Raw genomic sequence first — 27,028 nt, 5'->3', positions numbered from 1 at the left:
ATCAAGGCACTTTATGGATCCACTTTGTGGATGAGACGTTTTAGAGTTAACTGGGTTCTTTTTTTAAACAGCATTTCATTGAACATGATCATTAACACTGAAAATTTAACCATTTAACCCAGATAAGCAGTTCTTCCAGGGTAGACTGTGTTTTTGACTATAGCCAGCGAATAACATTCAGAAACTGTCTGAGAGATTTGAGGATGTTTGATTGCTTTTCAACCCTTTCAACTTTCACAGAAAAGCCCAGAAGAATGTGCATGCCTCTCTGCACTGCTGCAGGTGACTGATCTGGTAGAAATTCTTCTTATGGTTAGTTACCTTAAAATAAAAGTAGTGATGATCAGCATTTCTGATTTTTGTTTTGATGAAAGGCTCAAATGCAGCCACATCCACACTACTGTCACTGTCAACTAGTTAGGTGGTATTTGTGAAGGCTGTTTAGAGCTTGTTAAAGTAAGGACACTGAAATTTGAAATGTGTGACTCAAAGATACGTTCCAGGTGTTTCATAAAATATGTGCCTCTCCCTTTTGGTAAAGCTGCTGGTTCTTGGAGCTCTTCATCTTCCAATCTGTGTTGAAGATAACATGGAATTCCTAAAACCTTGTCTACATACTGCAGTTTCAGGAGTGTTCTCAGGAACTTGCAGTCGATTGCTTTCTAAGCTACTGGGTTTTGTCAACAGGAGCAGACAGAGCTGATCTGGGGCATCAAGGATGAGCTGAGGAAGGTCTGCTCCACTAATGACCTGAAAGAGCTGCTGATTGCCAACAAACAAGAAGTTCCTTCGGGGGAGAATGCCGTGAGTTGACCTGTAGTTGCTCTTGACCTGTAGTTGCTCTGCGTGTGTGCTGGGTCTTGGATTGAGTGAAGCTGACCCGACTCAGCATTGCTGCAAGGTCCGTGAATCTGAAGCAGGTTCCTATAACATATAAAAAAGAAATACGGTGCAAAGACTAGTCCTTTTTTCCAGGACTCTGATGATACTGCTGTTAGGCTTGCTTGTGAAGGGCAGTGTGGTGCTGTGCAATGCTGAATTCAGTGCCTTGGCACATGCTTTTATTCTGCTATGCTTTAACTGGTCTATGGTCTGTTGGTTTTTTGGTGCTGTCAGTTCAAGATCAGGTTAGCTGAGGCGCTTCATATTGCCTTCCTCAACTTAAATTATGCAAAACGAAGCAAAAACCATGAAAATTCTTTCCTGGTTTCTTTTCTAAAAACAATCAGTTTCAGTCTATGTAGCTTGTGAAAGTCTGCTCTCTTTCAGAGCCACATACTGCTTTAAGTATTTGTATTTATCAAGACTCTTTGTAAGGAGTGGGCTGGGATGTGGGAAGTGTCTAGACTCAAAATGGTCATGAAATATTCTCTAGGCAGGAAAACCTGGACTTGTCTGAGCCCACATTCCCACCTACCTACCCGTGTGCTCAGATGCATTAGCTCATCTCCTTGGCTGTTCTGGCATAGCAGCCTGATCAGGTGCTGTGTGGTAGGTATGTTCTCCTGAACCCACAGAATTATGGAATGGTTTGTGTTGGAACGGACTGTAGAGATCATTTAGTCCCAACCCACATGCCGTGGGCAGAGAATGCCACCCCCTAGACCAGGTTGCTCAAAGCCCCATCCAACCTGGCCTTGAGTACCTTCCACAGATGGAACATCCACAACTTCTCTGGGCAACCTGTTCCAGTGCCTGACAACAATTGGAGTGAAAAATTTCTTCCTAAAATCCAATATCAACCTACCGTCTTTCAGTTTAAAGCCATTCCCCCTTGTCCTGTCACTACAGGCCTTTCTAAAAAGTGCCTCACTGGCTCTCTTGTAGGCCCCATGTAGGTTCTGCAAGGTCCTATAAGATGTCCCTGGAGCCTTCTCTTCTCCAAGCTCACAATCCGAGCTCTCTGCCTATCTTCAACCTTCTGATCATTTTTGTGGGCCTCCTCTGGACTCATTTCCACAGGTCCATGTCCTTTTGTTCAGAGCCCCAGCTCTGGATGTAGCATTCCAGTGGGGGCCTCATGATAGTGGAGTCAGGGGGGAGTGTGAATCACCCTCCTCTTCCTGGGTAGGAGAGGATGTGAGCAGATATGGTGTGACTGGAGAAACTTCATGTCATGCCTTTAAGGCATCATACATCAATCAGTGTGGATAATAGTCTTGGGTTACGTTTAGTGTATATGTGACATGTGCTGGAAACATCTGTGTGCTGACAGCCTGATGGTGATTTCTTATGCAGCCCCGTGCAGTGAGGTGTGTGGGCTTCAGCCTCCTCCTGCAGTGACCCGTTTTGTATTCTCTGTTGCTTTAGATTTTGGACCGAGTGGCAGATGGGATGGCATTTGGAGCTCTGCTTCCCTGTGACCAGTGTAAGGGGCAGTTTGTGTTCAAGAGTGATGCATATTACTGTTCAGGGGATATCACTGCCTGGACCAAGTGTGTTGCTAAAACGCAGACTCCCAACAGGAAAGACTGGGTAATCCCAAAGGTGGGTGTTTACTTCATATTTGATGTTCTGAAGCACATTTCTTAACTGATGTTACCTCTTGTGAGGAGTTTGAATAAGCAGCAGTGAGTGTAGGATGGCAGAGAGCAGAACGTGCTGCAGAGCTGAGCAGCTGTGACAGCAGGAAGGTTCTGTCACAGCTACATCCCTCCAGGGGCAGGGAGCTAATGCATAAATAAATCATATTTTTTCCAGTAACACTAAATTGAAAAAGATGTTGATGATTTGATTTGAAACTTACCATTTACCCTCTTCCAGCTTTATTTTCCCAGTCAATAAAGTGGGTTTTTGCCTAACTTAGTGTGAATCTCTCAGAAATACTTTCCAAGATTTAGAGTAAATGCCAACATTTGGCCAGTGCTCAATTTAGCCTTTAAATCTAATAATAGTTTTTGTTGGTCCTAAACTCTGCTTATGCTTTCATCCCACAGGAGTTCCGGGAAATTCCTTACCTGAAGAAATTTAAATGTAAGAAGCAGGACAGGGTGTTCCCTCCAGATGCTGCAGCTGTGAACTCTGTGCCTCCTCCCTCAGCATCTGCTCCTTTGTCAGAGACCATGTCTGCACCTAGAGGTAAGTGTCAGGCTGGGCAGGGGTCAGTGGAGCTTAGAATGATGTTCAGGCTGCCGTTCCCAGCCAGGCAAACGTACCACTGAAAAGGCACACGGTTCTCCTCCTACCCTCAAGCAGGCAGAGCTCTCCTGGTGAAAAACAGTTTCATGTGCTTTATCTCCCTAGCACAGGTAGGCCTAATATCTTTGCCTAGAGGTCCTGGTTGTTTACTCACAAATCTTTCTGGATGTTTGTTGATGGTAAACAAATGATGTGTTTGTAAGGAATCAGAAACTTAAAGGCTGCTGTGTCCCAATGGAGAGCTGCTGCAAAGTGCATTCTTGCTTGGTTTCTTGGAGAACACCCAGGGACCTTCATAATATGAAATATTCCACATCAGTTTTAAGGGGAAGAAAGTTTTTTTTTTTAAAGTCATCCACTGAGATTTGGCTTTACCAATCACTGACTTCCATTATGCAAAACAGTTGTGCTGTCTCCAACCCACAAACTTGCAAAAGATTGGACTCCAGAAACTCCCTGTAGGCTATTGGAATGAATTGCATGCTTTGGTGACATAGCCTGTCCATTAAGATCTGTGCTGACTTCTTTCTTCCCCAGCCTTTCTAGCTCTGGCCATAGTTTTGGGAGCAGGGCATTAATGTTAATTGGTGAAAAGGGTGGGAGTAATTCTGCACAGCTAACGTTAGCCAGATGATGTTATTTTAGCAATGAAGAAAAAAATAACCTAGGTCTTGTTTCTGATTGTCGTATTGATTCCAGCTCCAGTGCCCCCTGAAAGTAAACTTAAACTAGATTTAAAGCCAGATTGCTTTGTTTGCTGGCAACCAAACTAATCTGAGTTGAGAGGAGCAGAGGAAACACAACCCTCAGCTGGTCAATCAGAGTTGATAGCATTTATCTTTAGCAGTGCCGATATGCTCTTAGACACTTAGCGTGTCCTGGACCCTCCTGCATGACACAGTGTCAACACAATGTGATGGTGCCTTAGATGGTTACCAGTTTACTTCTGACATATTACAGGGTTTGCATGGTAGAGCCTTGTACTGTCTATAAGATAGAGATGTGAATATACTGTAATGTAGGAGCACTGTTCCTTGAGAGATAATCCTCTTTGCAGCCCCTCAAAATCAGATTTTCCTTCAAAGAGACCGGAGCTTTTGTGTGACAATGAGTTTCTCCCATGCTGTCCAGGCATCCAAAAAGGAGGGAAGCAGAGCAGTCTCCAGTAACACAGTGCTGAAGCAGACTGATTTTTTTTTTCTTCTCCCATTTAACAAAACAAGAAGGCAAATAGCATGCCTACATACCCATTTCCCTGTCTTCCATCCCTTCTGTTTGTTGTCAGCTGCTTAGATTTGTTGCTTTTCCTATATGAAGGGGAACTTCTCCCACTTAGTGCAGTCGGGACCTGCTTGACCCCTTGCACCCCTGCCAGTTGGGCTGATTGTACAGAGTGGGGGGAATGCTGTCCCTTGGTGCTTGTCCACGGGACTCTGCCTGTTGCTAACATGTGTTATTTCCAAACCCCTTAGACAAACCACTGACCAACATGAAGATTCTGGTTGTTGGCAAGCTGTCAAAGAACAAGGAGGAGGTGAAGAGCATTGTGGAGGACCTTGGAGGAAAGATGACCACAACAGCTAACAAGGCCACCCTGTGCATCAGCACACAGAGTGAGTAGCTGTGCCTCAGTTACTGGTAGCACTGGTGACAGAGCTGAGCAGACTACAGAGGACATGTGTCTGGAGATCAGTGTTTGGATTAGGGGGTGTGTTTTGTGTGCACACATGGCCTTAGTGTGCTTGGAAAAATAAAGACAGCTGTGTGCTGTTTGTTCAACATGCCTAGCGGGTTAACCCTGTGGGTTGTGCATTAAGGCTCTGTTGGGTCTGTGGCAGCTGGAGCGGGGATCTCTGTGCAGACTGTTGGTGTGCAAGCCACTCTTGTTGGGATGAGGGATGCTGGGGGCTGTGTCTGTACTTGCTGTGGAGAAGCCACAGAGCTGACTCTGGATGCCTGAGGGCAGTTGTTTTTTCTGCTGGCAACTTAGGGTCTGCTCTTGCTCCCTGTTGGAGTTGAGGTGCAAACTGACTGCTGAGATAAGGCATCTTCTCCCACCTGCCAGTAGAGACCCAGCCCAGCTCTGGGAAGGTGAGAGCTGGACCAGTCAGGCAAAACAGGAGTGTTCCTGCTCTAGCCCAAGCTGCAGATGAGCTGAGGTGAATTTTGCTCTTCCAAGAACATGATGAATCCAAAGTAGTGGAATTGTGTTTCCACGAAGTGTTACAGAGCCCTGAATCATGGCCAGAGGGAGAGGCTGCATTCTAAATTCTCACTGATGTGGTTTTTTTCTCCCTTTGCTAACCTTGATTCTGCAGAGGATGTGGAAAAAATGAGCAAGAAGATGGAAGAAGTGAAGGAGGCCAAAGTCCGTGTGGTCTCAGAGGCATTTCTTCAGGATGTGAAATCATCCAGCAAGGACTTCCAGGACCTTGTGTCTCTCCATGCGCTTTCACCTTGGGGTGCAGAGGTGAAAATGGAGCACGAGGAAATGGCTGTGGATGGGAAGGGCAGCAAACCTCCAAGTATGAAGAGTGCTGGGAAGGTCAAAGAAGAACAAGGTGATGAACAAAGTGGTTGTTTCTCCACAGGCCTGTTCAGTTCTGTCCATGCACAAAGCCAGACTGGGTCTGTTCTTGCCCTTTTCTTGAGTTCTCTGCTGTTTTTCTTGTAATAAATTTAAATAATGAGGCCTTAGGGCAAGACTGGCTTTAAGTAAACATCAGACTGTCTCCTGAACTGAGTCTTGTTTTCCCTAGTTCATTCTTGCTTCAGAGATCTGTACTCTGTGTGCCCAGGCTTTTCTGACATCAGTGCAGTCTTTACCTTGTAGCACATGAGCTTATCTGCCAGTTTGGCTCAGTATTGCAGCTCCAGGGAGGTCCTGGGGCATCAAGATGACAGAGACTACTGTGATCTTCAAGGGCTGTTATCAAGTGAGAAAATATTGGGGTCCAGAGCACTGAGCCTCTGCTACTTGATTCAGAACATAACATTTTTTTAAGAGAGGAGGAAAAATAGCCACCACTAGTGGCATTGCTCACCAATGCCATAGACAGCTTGCATTATTAAGACAGGACCATGAACAAAGCCATCAGGTCTGCTCAGTTATCTTCAAAACCCTTTCTCAGTGTCCTCCAAGTGTAGGTTTCTGTCATACAATTGGGAATGTTATTGCCAGACTGTCTCACAGCAGTAGCATCTCCAGGGAATCCAAACACCCCTCATGCCCTGTGAGGTTTTTTAAATCCCATTTTTGGGATTTGTGGTTACAGAATCACGGATTATGCAAAGTTGGAAGGGACGCACAAGGTTCCTTGAGTCCAACTCCTGGCCCTGCACAGGACCATCCCCAAGAGGCACACCATGTGCCTGAGAGTGTCATCCAAATGCTTTTGAACTCTGTGAGGCCCTTGGGGCCAGGAGAGACAGAGAGAGATACAATCTGGGGAGATACTGTTTTTCATTTACTTATGTGGCGGGGACTGTGATGTGGCTGCTAAAGCTAGGTAGAAAAAAGCCATTGAAGTCACTGAGCTCATATATTGGGAATCTGATCCACTTTAGGGTGATAATTACGCAAATTGGAGAATTTAAGTGTTCATTCAAGTCAGATTGTGTTGCTCACCTAGGAAAAAAATTAACTGTGTTTTGCTGCAGGACCTAGCAAGTCTGAAAAGAAAATGAAGCTGACAGTTAAGGGTGGAGCAGCAGTAGATCCTGATTCTGGTGAGTGATAACAGTGCCTGCGCCTGCACCACCCACAGTCTTCAGGATGCATGATTGTTTGCAAGTATTGTTTCAGTGAAAGCATAAGGGTTCTGTAAAAGGAACATGAATTTTTAAACCTTTTTTGTTGCTTTTGAAGGATATTGACTGGCATCTAAAGCTGGACATGGCAGGATTTTCTAGTGGAGCTTTCTGAGGGACCTTTCAAAATAAAGTGTGCACCTTGTTCAGCTTCAGGAGCATCTGTCAGTGGGGTGAATAAAAGCCTGGCTGGCAGAGGCCACAGGTCTGGCATGAGCATCTGCCCCTGGACTCTTGGGGAGCAGCTCATGCTACTCTCCGAATCTGTGGTGCACAGATGTTGTTCTGAAAATTCATAGGCTAACCTTTGCTTTTTAGTCCATTTGCTAATGTGACATCAGCAGAGCTGCACCTCTTGAGAATTCCTTCAGCCTGTCATGCAACATTACATACTAGGTTATAATCTTTTTTCCCTCTAGTTAGGATTGATGTTCACTCCAGTTACCTAAAGGTGTGTGCTCACAATTCATTAAAAGGAAAACCTGCTTCAAGTAGTTTTGAATGAGTGTATGGTCTCTGGTTTTGTGGTATTTTTGTTAAATCACACTACATGAAATATTTGGATGAGCACAAATGCAGGAGGGAGAGCTAAAGCAGTAACTTCCTCTGTGTTCTAATTTGCTGCTTCTCTGCAGGTTTGGAGGATTCTGCTCATGTCTTTGAAAAAGGTGGAAAAATTTTCAGTGCAACCCTGGGACTAGTAGATATTGTGAAAGGAACCAATTCTTATTATAAACTGCAGCTGCTAGAGGATGACAGAGAGAACAGGTGAGTTTAGTTTTCCCTCAGAATACTTCCGTTCACTTTTTTCTAATAAATACTGTATTTTTGACATCTCTAAAGGCCACTTAGGAGTAAAATGTCTTTGAAGAGGTACAGATCGGTGTAATTATTTTTTAAAAAAAACCCACCACAACGGAAACAAACTAAAAGAACTCCTCGAAACCTGGCAAACAACAAGCCATTAATGAAGAAACCTCTGCTCTGCACAGAAACATTTCTTTGTAGTGTTGACAAAACCTAAGGGTTCTCCCCCCGCCCATATTCTCCAACTTAATCTTGTCTTCTAATTGCAGAGCTGTAACCTTGGGAAACAAAACCAGATTCTGGCTGTTCTACTACAGTGTAGTCCTGAACTGTGTGCCCTGAGGCTTAACAAAATGTGCTAAAATAGTCAGAGCTGATCATGTGTTTAGCTTTTCAGTGTCATTGGGTGCATGGCAGAGCTGTCCAGTGGTTACATTGCTGATGAGATAAAGAAACTGTGAGGGTTCTTTCAAATGAAACTGCCCCTGCCAAACAAATGAAGTGACACAGAAATCCAGAGCAGTTGATATCTGTCAGCAATAACCCTGGCTCAATTGATTTATGTTCAGAATAAGCTTTTGTTGCTGCCTCTTGTATGTGAGGTTGTATCAGATCTGTGGTTTAGTACATGGTGTGATCTCGGTGCCTGCATTTCGTACCTGACACGTTGAAAAGGTTGATTGATTGAATCCCCATAAATACTCTGGAAGCTCACCCAAGATGGTGGTAGTAGTAGAAACAAAAGTTTGATTTATTTCTGGTTTCTCTAACATACTGAGTTCTGGGGCTTGAGGCTTAAAGATGTGTTGTCTTTGTTTTTCAAATATATGGCCCTGATAGTCTGAAGATTTGTATTTGCAAAACATTGAGGCTGGAGAGGTGTTAGGCTCTCTTTTCCTGCTGTGCACCTGTTTATTCTCAGGGCTGTACTTGTGGTATGTTAACACTGGGCATTTTTCACTGCAGTTCTTGGACATAAGTTCTGTGGTGACTCTTCTGTTAATTTCCAACAATTACTGATGGCAACTGTCTCCCATAAAACCAATGGTATGGAAAGGGCTGATGGCATCAATTGTGTGGTTGTTGCAGGGTCAGTTTCATTTGGACTGAGACCTAGCACTGGAGTATCTTATGTTTGTTCTTTTCTCACATTTCAATTCTCTAGATACTGGGTGTTCAGATCCTGGGGCCGTGTGGGCACCGTAATCGGCAGTAACAAACTGGAGCAGATGCCATCAAAAGAAGATGCTGTTGAACACTTTCTGAATTTGTATGAAGAGAAGACTGGCAATTCTTGGCATTCAAAGAACTTCACTAAATATCCAAAAAAATTCTACCCACTGGAAATAGATTATGGACAGGTAACTCTGAAATGTCTCTGTACCAGGTGGAACATTGCTTAGCTGCTACTCTTTAGCTGTTCTGTTCTGTGCTCTTGTTGGATCACTTACACTTTGCAAACTAGAGGAATCAAGTGCAGCTTTTGCATCTTCTCTGTGCCACAGGAGAGAACTGGAGATCAAGGAGTGCTATCCATTAAAACAGACTGTTGTGAAACTAGGGAGTTTTCTGTTACCAAGTCTGTAGTCCCTTTAGTGCTCAGTCCCGTGTACTCTGTAGTTTCAGGGGTGTTCATTTGAACCTAATTCAGCAGTCAGTTCACATACATACTGTCTGAAAACTCGATTTTCTTTTATTTAAAATAGATACTTCTCATCTGTCTTCTGCCTCCAAAATTCTCCCAAATGCTGAACCAATTCCTATGCAGCATTTCTGCCTAGTGAACATATTGAGCAGGCTGAGAAAGAGAAATTATTCACTGCCAGTAAGATTTGGCTATTTAGACAGCTAAGCTAAATAAGAATTCTCTTCCTTCTGCCCAGTGGGAGTTTGTGTTTATTTAAAGGCATACCTGTAGATTAAAGTATTTTGCGATTAAATAGTTGAATGCTGTTAATAGCTATAAAGTTACCAGAAAACATGTTTTCAAGCTGTTGCATTTTTCTGTGGCCAAATTAATGGGTGTCATATTTTAGTGCAAAGCACTCAAAACTTGGCTTGAATTCTGGAAATTTGAATATTGCAATTGCAAAGTGTCTGTTTCTCTGCCACATAGTGTTACTCAAAGCACCTGGCGGATGCTTTATTTCTGCAATGCTCTCTCCAGGAAGGCATCTAGATGGTATTATGGCTAATTGATGATTCCTGTACACATCCGTGACAGTTTTTATTACAGAACCTTTGTGAAACTAGTTATTATATCTATTTTGTCATAAAAGCAGCAAAGTAAACAGTCATTTTTTCATATCAAAGTCTCTATGCAGCAGAAAGCTTGCAGAAAAAGTAATTAATACTGTTGCTTGAGGTGAAGCAGAGATGCAAAGAGAGTTCCTATTCCCTTAATTCTACTTTTCTGCCTATTTTTACAATGCTGTCTCTTGAAATAACATCTGCCAAATTACTGAATAGGTAGTTTTTTAAGCCCACTTTGTTCCAAAATGTCAGAGCAATGTCCCACGCTCCCCATGAACTTCAGGCTAATCATAGTATGTATACACTAAATTGGTTTTGAGTTGTTGCCATGGCAGCCAGCCTGTTACTTTTATCCTCTGTGATTTTGCTAATTCTGATACTATTTTTACCTCCCAGGATGAAGAAGCTGTCAGGAAACTGACAGTAGGTGCTGGGACAAAATCAAAACTTGCTAAGCCAATCCAAGATCTTATTAAGATGATCTTTGACGTGGAGAGCATGAAGAAAGCGATGGTGGAATTTGAGGTGACTAAACACGTTCATGTTTCTCCCTTCTAACCCTCCATCAGGCTTGAACAGACAGAATATGCAAGTTCTTTCCAATCAAGGGTGCATCATCCTTTCCAAAAGTCAATAAATGTTTTAGATCAGTCTTAAAATAAAGACAAGAGTCCAACTGGAATTTCCAAGCAGTAGTAACTTAGTTATGATACCTGAAGTTCTTAAAACATGGATGCATTCTTTGTCTTATCAGCATCCTCAATATAACAAGCCCATGAGAAAGTCATCTGCCAGTCCTGGGATCAGTAACCATTCTGTCTTTTTGTTTGTGGTGGTTTTTTTTATTAGTGACACATGCATAGTGACCACTACTGAACGCTCTTAAAATACTAACACAGATAACCAATTTGCTGGTAATGTGAGGCTGGAGACACATTTTTTCTAAGCAGTGAACCACTTTGGGGTGAGGGAGTGCAGGACTACCACTGGTTTAGGTAGCAAAGGAGATGCAGCTCAGAATTGAGAAATATTGCCACTTGATACATACACCAATGAAGTACCTTGGCAAAGTCCACATCCTCTTCTGAACAGGACCAAACTTGAGACTGTTTTTGTTGTATTGCTCATTTCTTCTAATAATACTCTTTTCGTCCATCATTCTTGCATCCATACTTCTTGATCCATCCTTCTAACAAGCTTTCAGAGAGTGGTTCTCTGTCTTCATCTGTCTCTACTTGCACAGACAGTTTTACTGGTGTTCAGAGATCCTAGTGTTTGTTTTAATGCAACCATTCAAACTAGATTAATTCTAAATAACAAATTCTGATTTTCTTCAGCCAGCTTAGTTATCCTGCCCTAAGATTTCATGTTTAAGCAGTATCAGTATTTTGTGTCTCTGTCTTTCAGAACAGGCTTTGCGCTGTTTTCTGCAGCTGATCTGAAAGCTTTCAGGTGTCCTGCCCAGCATTTTGTAGCACCTTGGGTTAATTGTGTTTTCCTGTATCTTCAGAGGTGCTTTATATTCAAGTCTTGTAAAATATTAGTAATTCTTTGGAACTATAACTGGATAAAGACTCTGAACTGATCGTCATCTCATGTCATTTGGTTTTGTAGAACTCTGTTGAAACGATGTTAATTCACACCATCTGCAGATCTATAGCAGAACTGGGACTCCAGATGGGCCTGTCTTCCTATTAAATTTATCTTCCTGTGCTGATGCTGCTGAACAGCTGTGTTCCATTAGAGGAAATAATATTTTTCCTAGTTAGAGTTTTCTGTGCATCCTCCAGAAACGGCTGCTTGGTTCCTTTCATCAGCCTGGTACTGAGTATTTCATTCCATCCAGGCCCTCTCGCTCTGCCAAAATTGCAGCAAAATCTTAGTCCTTTCATTACATGACAGTGGATTTATCTGATGCATTTGTGTTCCTGTCTCTAATGTAGCTTTCAAGAATTTTACCTCACCAAGCATAAAGAAGTTTATTACAATTATCTATGCCACTGCCTTACATGAGAGGGCTGAGTCTACTCTACTGCTGTGTCCTCCCTTGCCTGAATGGAAGGCAAACATCTTCCTTGCCTCTCATGGCAATCTTAGTGCATGCATCTGATGTGGAGCTAATTCTTCATATTAACTTCAGTGCATCTGGTGGTAATTGCAGTGCTGTTCTTTTAGACCCAGCCCCTTGGCTGCTATGCTCTTTTGACACATTTAACAGTAACGCTTTGGATGCAGTTTAGGTTTCTATCTCAGTTTAGCTTAGCTTTGCAGGGCTCTGACTGCCTCCCATGAGTCACAGATGGCACAAAACTCCAGCCCTGTGGCAGTTTGTGGGCTCTGTTTGAGTTGTACTCCTAAATCACATGACTGGGAGATGTTTTATAGGTGTTAGTGTTTCAGTGCTTGTATGTATTTGTTTATACATGTATATAATTTAGGATTAGTATAGGTACCTGCAGCTATTCTGCACACCCAAGTTAAATGGCCTCATTTTACTTTTACATGTCCTGCATGATTTTTCAGCTAATAATTGGATAATACAAATTGGTATGGATGGTACTCAGCAAGAGGGTATTGGACCCAAGAGTTTGGGAGCTAAAAATCTATTGCAGATTGTTTTTCATTAGATTAATAATCTTGGCTTTGTGCCCCTTATGTCCCCAAGATATGATCATTTTGAAGCTTGTCTTCCCTCTTGCAGCCCATCTTTGATTTCTTAGTATCTGGATTTTATGTATGCTTAGCTGTCACTAAAGGCAAAGTTTTCCTAAGCCCAAAACAGGGTAGAAACTTCCATGCAAAATCACTTCAGGACTTTCAGACTGGTCTCTGTGGCTTGGAAGAGCCTTCAGAGTTGAGCATGCAGAGAAGATTTGCATTCAGCTGGGTATCCTAGCTCCATGGTGAATAAATAATGTGGAACTTATCCAGATGGTATGTGATAGTACTGTTGAGAGTCCTGAAGGTGTATGTATGATCTTTCTAGAAGACTGTATTGGGCTTGATTTTTGTTGAATGTTTTTGCATTTAGATGATGCTTAACAGTGAAGGATATCCGCAACTCTCCCAAGATCCATCAATACACAAAGCAAACCAATATCTAAGTTACATAAGTAGATAAATGCAGGCAACTAAGATATCACTTTTGACTTAGTTGGGTTTTTTTGGTTCATTTTTCATGAATGAATATGAAGCAGCCTATAACCCCTTTGCATGTAACCCTCGATAATTGTAAAGTTGCAAGAGTGTCTGGGCTGTACCTGGGGACACGCATTTCTTTTGAACAAGAATTCCTTCATCCAGTTTGCTTCTTTGCCAGTCTTAAGTGTATGGTTCCTGAAGGGATTGAGGAATGCATCTGACAGCAAGTTACTATTAAACTTCATGCCAGATGCTTAATACTCTACTTTTGCATTGCCCTAGCATGTGTGCTTAGCTTCCTATTGCTAGGTATTCCTTTTGTTATAGGATACCTTCTCAATGGCATGTCCTTCTGACATAATTGTTTAATCTGGAGTCTAAAATGTTTCCATTCTTTGAGTGGCCAGTCCTACTAACATGGAGAGGTTAGTTTCCCTAGAAACCAGAGAGGGAGTGCTATAGGGGATTAAATGTATCATATAATCAATTGGGTTGGAAAAGACCCCCAAGATCATCAAGTCCAGCCCTTGGTCCAATTCCAGTCTGTTTACCAGATCATGGCACTCAGTGCCGTGTCCAATCTCTTGTAGTGACATTTGGTTTTAATCACTTGTATCTATCTCAGATTGACCTGCAGAAGATGCCATTGGGAAAACTGAGCAAGCGCCAGATCCAGAGTGCATATTCCATCCTGAATGAGGTTCAGCAGGTAAGCATGGAAGATGCTAGAGCAAAATGGGGATTCAGAAGTTGTTGTGGACTCAGAGTGGAGTAAATGCTGAGCTGTGTGTATAAAGATCTGTGCTTTCTTTTTCTCTATGGAGAAGAGGATGTGGCTTCCATGGGTAGCCAGTTAGTTCTCTTTGCTGTTGTACCAGTTTGGGCAATACTTGTGTCTTTCACACTTTAGTAGCACAAACTTTAGGCTTAGCCAGACATAAATGACAGTTGAGCAAATGAAGCCAGTGTCTTATTCTCGTAGTTAGCTGGTATTTTCACCCCAGAGAAGCCTGTTAGAGCACGAGCATAAAGGTTGACATAGGAAAGGATCTGATTTGACAATGTTATTGTATTTACACATCGTGATCTGAGCCATTCCAGAGTCACTACATAGTATTGCCAGAAGAGCTTGTGAAAATACACCAGCATATAACCCGTTTTTTTGGTCATGGGCTCACTGGCAAAGCAGAGGTACAGGAAATTTTACTTCAGTTGTTAGACTAGACCAGAACCGTGACAAGAATATGCACCCCTTCCATATCCAGAAGACTTTATTTTGCCCTCCAGAAAGATAATCCCCATTAGATTTTTCTCATACGGGAAATTCTGTGTATTCCTGTGCAAATACTGTGACTTACTACGTGCAAGACAATTAAATAGAATTGCACTTTTCAGTCCTGTGAGTGTTTCAGCATGATCACTGTTTGTGTTGCTGCTTCTGTGTTAACCCTATAGTAGCATCTTGTGTGTGTTTATTGCTATGGAGACTTAGTCTTGCTCAGTAATTTGGTGCTTGTTGTCACATCTAGGCAGTTTCTGACAGTGGTTCAGAATCACAGATCTTGGACCTCTCTAACCGCTTCTATACTCTGATTCCTCACGACTTTGGGATGAAGAAACCACCTCTCCTAAACAACTTGGAATACATTCAGGTATTGACTGGAAACAGCATGTTGTTTGCAAGCAGCAGGTCTGATATCAAACATCTTACACAGAGAATATGTGAGGTTGTAACACTTAATTTAACCTCATGCTTTTATGAGGTTAAAGCAAGTGTTAAAACCTCACAAACAAAAATATATTCTGAAGAAAAACAAGTTAAACTTTCTGTACCTCATGAAAGCATGAAATTAAACTTGTTTTTCTTCAGAATATGTTTTTGTGTGCATATATATGTGTAAATATTTATATGTATAATGTATTAGAAGACAGAGATGTTTTATATGTGTGTATATTTTAATATATTTAAGTATATATATATATTTAAAAAGGCAGTGGTGGTTTGTTGTTAAATGGCACCATGTGGCCAGATTTATTCTGAATATCTCAAGGGCCCAAGTGAGATATGAAACCTCTTTAAATTCTTCAGGCTAAAGTGCAGATGTTGGACAACTTGCTTGATATTGAGGTTGCTTACAGCCTTCTCAGAGGTGGAAATGAAGATGGAGATAAAGACCCAATTGACATCAACTATGAAAAACTTCGAACTGATATTAAGGTAAAGGAAAAAAAGGAAATGAATGACTGAATATAAGTTGATGTTCTGTTAGTTTGGAATGTAACAAATCAGCTAAACTGTAACTGGACAGATGGATTGGCACTGAGATGGTTAGGGGAGTGGGCCATGTGTTGTACTTGGAGATGCTGAGAGAGTGGGGCCTTTTTGACATGGAGAAAAGAAGGCTCAAGGGATATCTTAGCAATGTGTATGAATACCTGATGGGGGAAGGGAAGAAAGAAGACAGAGGCAGACTCTTCTCAGTGGCTCCCAGGGGCAAGAGGCAATGGGCACAAGTTGAAATATATAAAATCATATTTAAACAAAAAGATTTTGTTGTTGGTAGTGTTAGATTTTGGGTTCTTTATTTGTTTGTTTATTCTGACAGTGGTCAAAACTGGAAAAAGTTGCCCAGAGACTGTGGAAGCTCCATTCTTGGCGGTTTTGAAAGCCTGCCTGGACTCAGCCTTTGGCAACATCCACCAGATTACCCTGCTCTGAGCAGTGGAGTAGAAAATCGTCTCAATTTCCCACAGTGCCTTCCTGTCTCAGACATTCTGTGACTGAGTGCTGCCTGTATATCTGTACATTTTCTCTAGCTGGGAACATGTTTCCACCTAGATGGTAAAGAGGCTTAAACTGAGCAGTTGCAGAAATTGACTGGATGTCATCATATTAGAAGAGGCCTTTTAGTTTTGTATGCTAAAGAAACTTCTCATTTGCCTCTTTGCAGGTTGTTGACAAAGATTCAGAAGAAGCCAAGATTATTAAACAATATGTGAAGAATACTCATGCTGCTACACACAATGCATATGACCTCAAAGTTGTGGATGTAAGCTGGGCAAAACTGGGTTTTTTTTTGTGAAAATGGACTTTTCTTAATTGACTTGTTCACAGTTTCCTTTTATCTTTTGAGTAGATTGCCCAGTTTACTTTTGTTTACTTTGTTGGAAGGATAGTTTGATAGAATAGTTCCTGTTTAACAAAATAGCAAAAGTCTAGGCAGAGATGAATCTAAGCTTAATGAGGTGTGTTTGTGTTTTTATTTTAATTAAATTGGCCTTAAAAGGGAGGTGGAGGAGCAGTCATCTGAAATTGAGCCTTAATTCATTGAATGATATTTCAGAAAAATAGGGCTTCATGAAAATGCAGAAGAAAAGGTGGGGAAGTAATCAAAACAACTGCTGTGTAATGGATGCTACCTCTTTTTTCCTAGCATGGCACAGCAAATTATGAATACTAAAAACCATCCAGATCAACTTTTTTAGCAGATTCATGTATATTGCAGACTGGATGATGTTTTTTTTACCTCTCTGATTAGTTGCATGAAGGTAACAGCTTATTTGCTTGGTTGTTCTTTTTCTCCTGTCCCTTTTTGAATGGAAGATCTTCAGGATTGAGCGTGAAGGGGAGAGTCAGCGATACAAGCCATTCAAGCAGCTCCACAATCGCCAGCTGTTGTGGCACGGCTCCCGCACCACCAACTTTGCAGGGATCCTGTCCCAGGGCCTCCGGATAGCTCCGCCAGAAGCTCCTGTGGTACGTGGGGCAGCTTCTCTGGCTGCCTACACCCCTGTGCCTGGAGATGGCCACAGCTGGGGACAGCCTGAGTAAAAGATTTCTCTGTGGGGAGGGCCCTGTGTTACCTGTCAGCTTTCACACACCAGTGGGTGTCCTAAGTGAGTTGCTGGCTGCTACCCACAAGAGCTGGAGTTGCAGCTTTGCTCTCCTGGGAGACCAGCTGGGTAGATTCAATGCAGTCTTTGTGTTACTGTCCCAGTTTTATTTGTTTATTTATTTATTTCCTGCTTGCAGACTGGCTACATGTTTGGGAAGGGCATCTATTTTGCTGACATGGTATCCAAGAGTGCAAACTACTGTCACACATCTCAGGCTGATCCCATAGGTTTAGTGCTACTGGGAGAAGTTGCCCTTGGAAATATGTAAGTGACTTACGAAGAGTATTTGCAAAATGTGCTTAATATATACTTGTAGAAGGTGATGCTAAAATTGCAAGCCTTCTCTTCAGTGTAAAGAAAAAGTACATCATATTTCTTTAGAAACAAGATTTGTTTCTTCCTAAAGTGAGAGCTATTTGATGGGAAAAAAAATAACTGTTGCTGTTCAAGCTCAAATGTTGTACAAAATGCCAACATCATTAAAATTAGTAACCCAGACAAAGAAGGAATGCTGTTGAGTTCCAGAACACTAGACTCTAGATTGACTTTATATTAACTCACTGTAAACTGAAGCCTGAAAAGTTTGTGATTTTTTTCTTTTCACCAAGATAGTTGAAGATGAATGTAAAATGCTATTGTGTGTTCTTTGTGCTGTCCAGGTATGAGCTAAAGAATGCTTCTCACATCACAAAGCTGCCCAAGGGAAAACACAGTGTGAAAGGTAAGCATTAGTAATTGTCATTGGTAGTCTCTAATTGGTGGCAAACTTAGGCTGTCGTACTCTCCTTAGTGAAGAGAACTGTAGTCATTTCGTAGCTGGACTTCCTTTAAGAATTTGTATACTGTTGCTCTGTAGTTGCATCAGGATATGTGTAGGTGTTGTTTTAAGATGGAAGTTAGTAGACTTGGAGTTTTAAGATTAAAGGTTCCTGAAGTTCAGGAGAAACTTTAATTTGATATTACACAGGAAAAGATACAAGGTGCATTCTCCAACTTCTTACGTCCTTTCATCAGAACAATACAATGTATTTTAAAAGGAAGATGGGAGGTTTGGTAGATCACAAGAATAATTGTTTAGCTTTCAAAGTGCCTTAGAAACTTGGAGAGAAGGAAAAAGCTAAGAATAAAAGTTCAGATGGAACATCTGTTCCCATTACGCTTCTATCTGCAAAAAGTATCAGTATATTGCACTGAAAAAGAAGATGAGAGACAAGACTTAGCTCTCTAATTCAAGGGAAAGAAATGGTAATCATGATTGCCTTCTGTACTGAGATGGGAGAATGAAGAACAGTAACATTCAGTAATGAGTGGCTTTTCTTAAACTATTCATTTTGAGAAGCTTAAAAATCAGCTTCCTAAAATAGAATAAAATGTGATTTAGCATCTTCTTCAGTACATACTACCCATGTTATTATGGATGTCAAATCAGATTTGTATTGAAAAGTTTCAAGAGAATTAGAATTGTTTTGTTATAGTTGTCTAAAAATGCTGCAATGTGCATGTTTTCATTAATGGAGCTGGGATATGAGAGCTATAAATCTTTGGTTTAGCTTGTGTTCTTTTACGGTACTTCTGCACTTGGTTTGAAAGTCTATGTGAAGTAGTATTTGGCTGGCTAAGTTATTTTATGTGCAAAGTCTGTGTTTGCCTTATAGATTTGTAACTAATGTTTTTTCCCTTTCTAGGCTTGGGCAAAACTGCACCTGATCCCACAGCCACCACCACCCTTGGTGGTGTAGAGGTTCCCCTAGGGAATGGGATCTCAACAGGAATTAATGATACCTGTCTTCTGTATAATGAGTATCCTTTGCTGTTAACGTTGGCTGCATTGGTGTCTGAGTGTTGCTGAGTTTAGCAGGATCTTGCTAAGGCCAGTCAGGACTTTTGGCATTGTGTTTTGTTTCTTTCAGATCTGCTTTGGAGAGCATTTGTGAACAATCTCTCCTGTAAGGGAGATGATTTTCAGTTGCTATACTTAAATTGTCGTTCTGCTGTTGTTCCAACAGGATTCAGTACTTGAAGGCACTGGAGTGGCCAGGCAACACTGCCAAGTAGGGGCTTGCCCAGAGATGTGCCAGGACAAGGGGGAGGGGCTTGCAGCCCGTGGTTTCACATTGATCCAGTCTGGTTTCTTCCTCATGGTGCTGTGGCTGGCCTGGTTGGTCAGGAGGGTCAGGGGAGCCAGCTTTGTCATCACATGTCTTGTGTTCCACAGACCCCTTGCGGGTACTGAGTGTCTATTCATTCCAAATGAATGTGTGCTCAACATTCATAAGAGATCATAAGAATACGAATAAACGGCATCTGAGGTCCCAAGTCAATCTCTTCACTGCCTGTGAAGCAGGGAAACCATTAATGCAACTTCTGGGGCTGTAGACCATGTCTTCTCTCTTGGTGAGCTGTTTTCTTCCAACAAGCAGTCTTGGCAGCACAACTCAAGGCAATACTGTTTTTATCTTGAGTTTTCTTAAATGCAGTATCTGTCTTAGTCAGACAATAACCTATAACATAGTTAATACTAGCTAATTGAGTTAACATGATGTGCATTAATTTTTTTCACACTTTAGGATCGTTTGAGGCCTAAAGCATTGAGGAAAAAAAATAGGTGAGCTGGGACTTTCTGTGAAAAAATAAGAATGTACAAGCACTGCCAGCTCTTCTCTGTGATCCCAGTTTGGCTTTTTTAGTTGGAAATTGAAGGCATTAATAACACTGGGCTGGAAAGCAGCATTAGAGCTGCAATTACAGTTGTAAGTGCAAGGTCTGTAACTGTGTATCTCATCTGCGCTATGTCGCTCCACTGTTTAGACAGGGAGAGAGATGTGTGTTACTCTGTCTGACTAAAAGTACTCTGCAAGAACTACAGCTTCATATCTAAGTCAGCTGACCTGCTTGTCACTCAGGATTCCTTCTGCACCATCGTCAGTTCTCCATGAGACATAATTGCTTGTTTAGAACTATACTATAAAACATTCTCAGATTCAGAGAATAGTCAGATTTAAAATGTTGTGATTTGAGCTGTTAGAATGGGTTAATCACACAGGCATCTGTATGGGAATGTAAATTCAAAGGTGAAGTTTGACTGTGTTTTGAGTTTTTTCTGTGTTAGTGATATCAACTACATGAATTATTCCTTAACCTTCTTCCCAGATATATTGTGTATGATGTTGCTCAGGTAAATCTGAAGTACCTGCTGAAACTGAAATTCAACTATAAGACGTCACTCTGGTGAACAGTATTTAGAAGCCCTGTTAGAGTTATACTGTAGTTACACTATAGCGTTGACTTCTGACATGCTTATGCATTGACTTCTCTTACCAAGATACCAAGAGCTAAACTGCAGAAGAGGTTACTAAATCCCATTTAGTACAACACTTAGTGGAAGTTTTATATAAAAGTGTGGCAACACATGGACCTGAATTCTGATGAGAATGCGTACCTGGTTTTGTTTTATACCACTTCTAATTTTGGTGCTTTAAAGTGTTTCTTTTAATTGACCAAACTGACAAAAAAGAAACTAAGCTGGTGTTTCTAGCCAGAGTTGGGCAACAACAGGAGAAGGCATTTGAGGATGTTTTCAGTATTCACTCTGTTAGGGTTCGCCCTTGTTTGAGATACTCTTTTTCAGGTTTCCTTTGAATAAACGATAAATGTGCATTTATTTTGAGGTAAAAAAAAAATAAAAGCTAATTTCATACTAACAGCTTTATGTTTCAAAACTTCCAAATCGTTTTGGTTTTGAGTAATGATTTAAATGTATTTGGTAGAATGTTCCTAAACGTATCTCTCTGAAAGACAAAATGCTAAATCTGTAGTCACGTTTCAGGAAGTCACGGTGAAGTGAAAATTTGGACTTTCTGCTGAGACTTCATCTGTCAACAGTTGGTGTGGTAAACATGGAAAATGAGCTTGTGGCTGTTTGAATTTAGTATTAGCCCAAATAAACCTCCTTTAAATACCTACCTTACTCATGATGTAAGTTGGTTGTTGTAGACGTCCTAACAAAAGCCGTAAGTTGAGTTGGGCTCAGGCTTCATTCATCAAGACATGGAGTGAGGTCTGTTGCTACACTGTGGGTAGTCTTGAAATCCCTGTCTTGAAACAGCAATTTCCATGTTTAATGCTTTTTACTTCTCACTTTCAGTAAGTTGTTGAGCAATATGGGAGCACTTAACTACAGAGCAACATCTGATCTTTCTCTTCAGAAGTTACTGCTTTCCCTGAGGTATTAGGGAAAGTTGGCTAATTCCCAAGAAGGGGACAATTCAAACTCATTCTGTCCATAGTGGCTTCAGTCTTTAGTAACCTGTGTGGAAACAGCAGATCTGTTCCCTAAAATGTTGTCATGTCCCAATGCCTTTTGAAAAAGCAGTTCAAATTCAAGGTGGTTGCTAACAGTGCAGATCTTTCCAGGAGCCCGTGGAGGAGAGGAGGATGAGGAGTAATAAATGGAAAACAAAGCTGCTATTGGAGAGAAAAGGAAATGGGGAAGGACTGGGTAAGTCATATGGCTTGAGGATAGCTCTAGAGAAAAGGATTGAGGTTGCTGCTAATGGATTTGGAGAGGAAGTGAAGAGAGGCCCATACCTCCTGGCTCTTCAGTAGCGTAATCAGTGGCTAATCATTGGTTTGCTTCCAAAAAACATTCTGGTCAGTCACTTAAGTCTGATCTTGTCAGTCTCTGAAAGAGAACATGAGAACTATTTGAGTTTAGTTGTGATGTAGATAATTATAGTTTCCCAAAAAACCCGCAGCTTACTATTCAGTTTGGGGCCAGGAATTAAAGATACTTGCTTTTGATGCTTCCTTTGTCACTTGTACCAGAGGTGACTCAAATGTTCCCTTTTGCTCCAACCCAAGCATTACAAGGAGTTCTTGAAGCTGAGTATGTAGTGCTCAGTTATACAGCACAAGCAAGTACAGCCCAAGCTGTCTGTAAGCTCACAAATACAGCAGGGGAAGATAAAGAGGGACAGGACTTTCTGAAGAGGCAGCAGGTGCCCTTTGGGTGCTGTAGGAGAGCCCTGGTGTGACTGTCCTGCAATGAAATCTAATGTGAATTCAGGCACTGCTGCTCCTGCCAGTTTGCCCAACCACAGAGCAGATCTGCTGTCCTGAAAGAAGGTGCTGGTGCTGCTGGACCCAGCGTACACGGAGTCTCTCCCCGGGGCCAGGCTGAGAAGAGCCGTGTAGTGACAACCATTGAAGGCATTGCTTTTGGAGTACGTGCACTGAGTGGAGCTGCATGAATAGGTAGTCCCATTTCTGTCAAAAGCACTTGAAGGAGTTGCAAAGACATCAGGTCCCATGACATCCTCTGCTTTCTTCAGGGAAGGCATGTTAAGGAATGACTTGTGATCTAAATGTTAAACTACAAAAAGCAGCAATTTATGAATATTTAACTATTTTATCATTATTTAGCATGGCTGGAGGCTGTTTTGTACAATGGCTTACAAACATTAGGATAGTCCATGCAGTTCATATGAATGCAGTTAATTGAAGAAAGCTAACCTAGGCTGACTCATTGGCAATCCATGTAGATTGTTCGTGACTTGCCTGACCAAGTTTATGCAGAAAAGAAGTGGCTGAGAAAAGAAAACCAGACCCAAACTAGGTGTTTTAGCTGTAAAACAATGACATTCTGCCCCTGCCCCCCTTTGGTTTCTGATCAGAGGGAAGTAGGGAAAAAACCTCAAATAATTATTATATGAAAAAGACCTCTGGACACAAAACTTTCTCAATACCATAAAGAGTTTTACTCAGGTTCTTTAATGAGTCATGCAGTGTTTGTAACTATTGAGGTCTCTGCTTCAGCTTTCTTTGTGTAAGACTGTTCAGACCTCCCTCTGTGAATTCTGGGGACATAATGACATACTTATGTGCTGAAGTGTTATTGTAGCCAATTTATACTTCACATAGTGTTTTGCTTAATTTGCTCTTGTGTATGTGGTAAAGCCCCTAGCTTAGTCCATTATACTCATACTCCTTCTGTTATGCCCATAGAAGAATAGTTTCCCGTGTTGTGGAGTACATGCATCTGAACAAGAGCTTGTATGTGCTTTTACTTTCAAATTAATGCCAGGCTGCATCTCTAGAAGCGGTCATTTTGGAGAAGCAGCAGTACTGACAAGAAATGCAGATAATATGCCCTAGCCAAGGTGAGTTGCTGCGAGGAGTTTCATTTGTTCCTGTGTGAAGGTGGCATGCAGGGCTGGAGGCATTGCTGGCTGCTTCCACAGAGAGCAAGATACACAGGTACAGTCTGAAGGTGAGGAGGACTGTCTTCCCAACAACTGAAAGGGGAAATGAGTGCTTCCCTCACCCTGTCTAATTTCATAATGTGATTAATGCAGCAGGACTCAGACTTCACAAGAAGATGCCTCAGTGACTAAAGAGCATGCTCCTGCCAGCTGTCTGTGCTTTTCTTCCTGCTGCCAGGGCCTGCCTGGGGGAGATGAGAAAATGACACTTTAGTAGCTGTCTCCAGTCCCCAGGATGAAGCATTACCTGTTCTGTCCTGACAGGAGTCTGAATGCAGTGGTTAGTAGGTGGTGTAACCCATGGCTTAATACCATCTGCAGCAATTAATGGGAAATGGGATTTTGGAAGTGCTTTCTGCAGCATTTCGGCACACACTGTTAGGAGGAGCAGTTGCCTAACATGACCCTCTGTGAAAGCGAGTGGCATCAGTGAAGCCAGTTTAAAATCTGCCTCCAGCTCCAGCTGTCAGGTGAGTCAGCAGCACCTAATGGCAGGTTGTTGGCAATGGGCACAGGTGCTTTTGGTTACCATGCCTGTGTCGGAAGAGGTGCGTCATTTCCACCTCACCCAAGTGCAAACCGCGGAACAGTAGGAGGCTGCACTGAAAATGCTGTGTTACTTGTGTGCACACTGTCCAATGGCCCTGGCTGGGGCTTTGTCAAACAGGGTCAAGTTTGTGTGAGTTAGAAACAGTGCATACAGGAAAAATGAAAAACCAGAACATTGAGATACTGCAGCATTTATAAAAGGCCAAGAGATAAAAGGTCCTTTATAGCAGGAATCATAATTCAGTGTTGATTGTTAACCTTTTCAGCACAATGGATGGCATCTGTTAAATATTTTCCAAATGCAGCTGTTGGAATGAGGAAAAATGGAATACCCAGCATTCTGCCCAGCTGAATTCTACCATCACACATGGTAATTTTAAGATGACCAGCAGGAGGTGTTTGGAGTGAAGGGAAATCTCTCTTAGCTTTTTCATCTGTTTTCTTGTTTTATCACAATCTGCAAAGATGCTGTGAAAGGCATTGAGGTTTTTTGTTTCCTTTTTCCTTTCCCGTCTGGAAATTCAGGCTCTTGAGGACTGTTGCAAAATGTGTGTTGTAGAAAACTTTTCATCCCTGCCCTGAAAACATCTTGCCTTAGTGAAAGCTCTAACATTGAGGTGGTGCTGGGCAGTGCTGCTTTCAGCACAGCCAGACCTGATGACAAGGTTTACAAAGTGCAGCAGTAAAAACCTCGCTGGTGATCGGTGTCTTCTGTCAGCTATGGAAGACTCAGTGTCACCACTCTTAGCTGAGCATTAACATACAGCCCTTGGAACAAGGCAAGCATAGCTGAAATATGAAAAATATTAGTGGTGTTAACACATTATTGTTTAGCTGAGCCTGGAAGGTCTGGTCCATGTCAGGCCTTTTGGGGGTAGAGGTGTTTTATTACAGGGGGAAATTGTACAGGGTTTAATGTTTTGTATTCTACTGTGTTTGAAATAGCACAGATTACTTTTGTTGTTTTTTGTTATTAGTTTAATTAGTTTTATGCCTACACTGGTTTGCATCTGTCTACTGTAACAGCTTTCTTTTGAGCCGTGCAGTATGGAAACCTCCCACTGAAATGGCTTAAGGTCTTTGGGGGCTAAGAGAGGGGAAGGCTGTCTCAACAGCCTTTCAAAATGACCTGAAAAAGGGGCTGAAATGCAAGCTAGGCTTTGTCTTTTTACCTTTTTTTTTTTTAAACTCTGCTCCAATGTACATAGAAAGCCCTGGGGGGAATTTCTATAAACGATTTTACTCGTTTTGTTTCTTCACATAGAAACTCACTTTTTCTCTCTGGATTTTATTTATTTATGTATTTAAAATTGTTTAGTAACATGACCTATATCCTGCCTCTCTCAACCTGCCTAGTCATCTGAGTTCATTAGCAAATTAAAAACACAAACTGTGCTCCATGTCCCAAGATACACATTTTTAATGTTTTGTAGAATATTTGCTTTCACCAAGATGCTTTTAAAGAGGTGCAAACAAGCATAGAATCTGTTTTGCATTACACCATTTTGCTGTTGGTAATATGTTTAAGATGTGACACAGACTTTGACTAAGATATACTCTTATTTTGAAACTTAATTGGTATTTTCATACATTTTTGAAAAGGAATTTTGATTGGTATAAGTAATGGTAGGTACTGTTCTCAAAGCTCAACCCATGAAGAGTCTGGTCCATTTAAGGTGCTTGTGGTTCACGATAGTATATCCATGTTAATAGTTCTTGATGGAGAAGCTTTAAAATTCACTGTGGTGTAAAGATCTAAGGGAGGCTGCACAAAATCACTGCTGCTCAAAGGAAGCTTTCAGGAGTGAGATGATAGAGGGCAGGCCAAAACAAGGAGCTTGTTAGGCAACAGCCACCCACAGTCAGGGGGTTGTTGGCTCTCCCTGTCGCTGGGTGAGAGCAAGTGAGACATTGACCTTCAGGCTTTGGGCTCAGTGAGCATTTCAGCTGCCTCCCAGGGGGAAGAGTGACATGGCCCATGACAGCAGGGCCAGGACTGGCCGTGCTGGCTCTGTTATCCCTTACTCCTTTGCAGTCGTTTATGAAAAGCAGAGACAAGGAAAATAGATACAGTTCAGCCACAGAGTTTTTACTTCATGAAAGAGGATGGATATAACACACAAGCTGTTTAAAGACACCAAAGCAGAAATGAGGAAAATAGGCAGTGTTTAGCAGGAAGTTATTGCTCAGTGAAGGAGGATGGATATAATATAGGGACTGTCTAAAGATATGTAGCTACTGTGGCTACTCTGGGGTGACCCTTTGTGACAGCCTAGCTCCCCACCCTCCCATAACTGCCAATCACCCATTCCCCCTAATCCCTCATCCTTCGTAAGAAGGACATGGAGCAAGTTCAGGGGAGGGCCATGAGGCAGTTGGGACTGTTCAGCCTGGAGAAGAGAATGTTGGAATGTTGTATGGAGACCTCACAGCAGCCTTCCTGTATCTGAAGGGGCCTGCAGGGATGCGGGAGGGGGACTCTGTCAGGAACTGTAGTGGTAGGACAAGGAGTGATGGGTACCAACTGAACGGGGAAATTCAGGTTGGCTATTAGGAGGAGATTCTTTTCTGTGAGGCTGGTGAGACACACTGGCACCGGTTGCCCGTAGAGGTTGTGGACGCCTCATTGCCGAACGGGTTCAAGCCAGGCTGGATGGCGCTCTGAGCAAACCGGTGTCGTGGGAGGTGTCCCTGCCCACGGCAAGGGGACAGGACCTAGTGATTTTTAGTGACCATTTCGACTCCTTAACTTTGATTCTGTGGTCCCGCCAGGCTCCAGGCGGCCAGCGAGGGGAGCGTGCGGCTCCTGTGGCAGGCGCTGTGCCCCTTCCCTCCCCTCAGCGCCCCTTCTCTCCCCTCGGTTCCCCCCTTCCCTGCCCTTCCCTCCCCTCGGTTCTCCCTTCCCTGCCCTCTCCTCCCCTCCCCTCGGTTCCCCCTTCCCTGCCCTCTCCTCCCCTCCCCTCGGTTCCCCCTTCCCTGCCCTCCCCTCCCCTCCCCTCGGTTCCCCCTTCCCTGCCCTCCCCTTCCCTCCCCTCGGTTCCCCCTTCCCTGCCCTTCCCTCCCCTCGGTTCCCCCTTCCCTGCCCTTCCCTCCCCTCGGTTCCCCCTTCCCTGCCCTTCCCTCCCCTCGGCTCCCCCTTCCCTGCCCTTCCCTCCCCTCGGCTCCCCCTTCCC

General features: G+C 42.5%; 1 protein-coding gene across 2 annotated transcripts in view; it reads left to right on the top strand.

Moving 5' to 3' along the window:
• The window catches only part of PARP1 (poly(ADP-ribose) polymerase 1), a 35,790-nt gene extending 15,040 nt beyond the window's left edge, over positions 1-20,750 (top strand). For both annotated transcript variants that reach the window (XM_071579701.1, XM_071579693.1), the window contains exons 6-23: positions 688-804; positions 2,311-2,487; positions 2,937-3,078; positions 4,611-4,751; positions 5,457-5,699; positions 6,799-6,867; positions 7,584-7,716; positions 8,921-9,116; positions 10,405-10,533; positions 13,775-13,858; positions 14,679-14,801; positions 15,239-15,367; positions 16,101-16,199; positions 16,754-16,906; positions 17,183-17,310; positions 17,706-17,767; positions 18,732-18,846; positions 20,197-20,750. In XM_071579701.1, coding sequence (XP_071435802.1) covers positions 688-804; positions 2,311-2,487; positions 2,937-3,078; positions 4,611-4,751; positions 5,457-5,699; positions 6,799-6,867; positions 7,584-7,716; positions 8,921-9,116; positions 10,405-10,533; positions 13,775-13,858; positions 14,679-14,801; positions 15,239-15,367; positions 16,101-16,199; positions 16,754-16,906; positions 17,183-17,310; positions 17,706-17,767; positions 18,732-18,846; positions 20,197-20,278 — 2,322 coding nt within the window. In that variant the 3' untranslated portion in view covers positions 20,279-20,750. The remainder of the gene's footprint in view (positions 1-687; positions 805-2,310; positions 2,488-2,936; positions 3,079-4,610; positions 4,752-5,456; positions 5,700-6,798; positions 6,868-7,583; positions 7,717-8,920; positions 9,117-10,404; positions 10,534-13,774; positions 13,859-14,678; positions 14,802-15,238; positions 15,368-16,100; positions 16,200-16,753; positions 16,907-17,182; positions 17,311-17,705; positions 17,768-18,731; positions 18,847-20,196) is intronic.
• The last annotated feature ends 6,278 nt before the right edge of the window (positions 20,751-27,028 follow it).

The sequence above is a fragment of the Pithys albifrons genome, chromosome 2 (assembly GCF_047495875.1).
Source record: "Pithys albifrons albifrons isolate INPA30051 chromosome 2, PitAlb_v1, whole genome shotgun sequence".
NCBI classification, from domain to species: Eukaryota; Metazoa; Chordata; class Aves; order Passeriformes; family Thamnophilidae; genus Pithys; species Pithys albifrons.
This window is presented reverse-complemented; position numbering and strand designations above follow the sequence as displayed.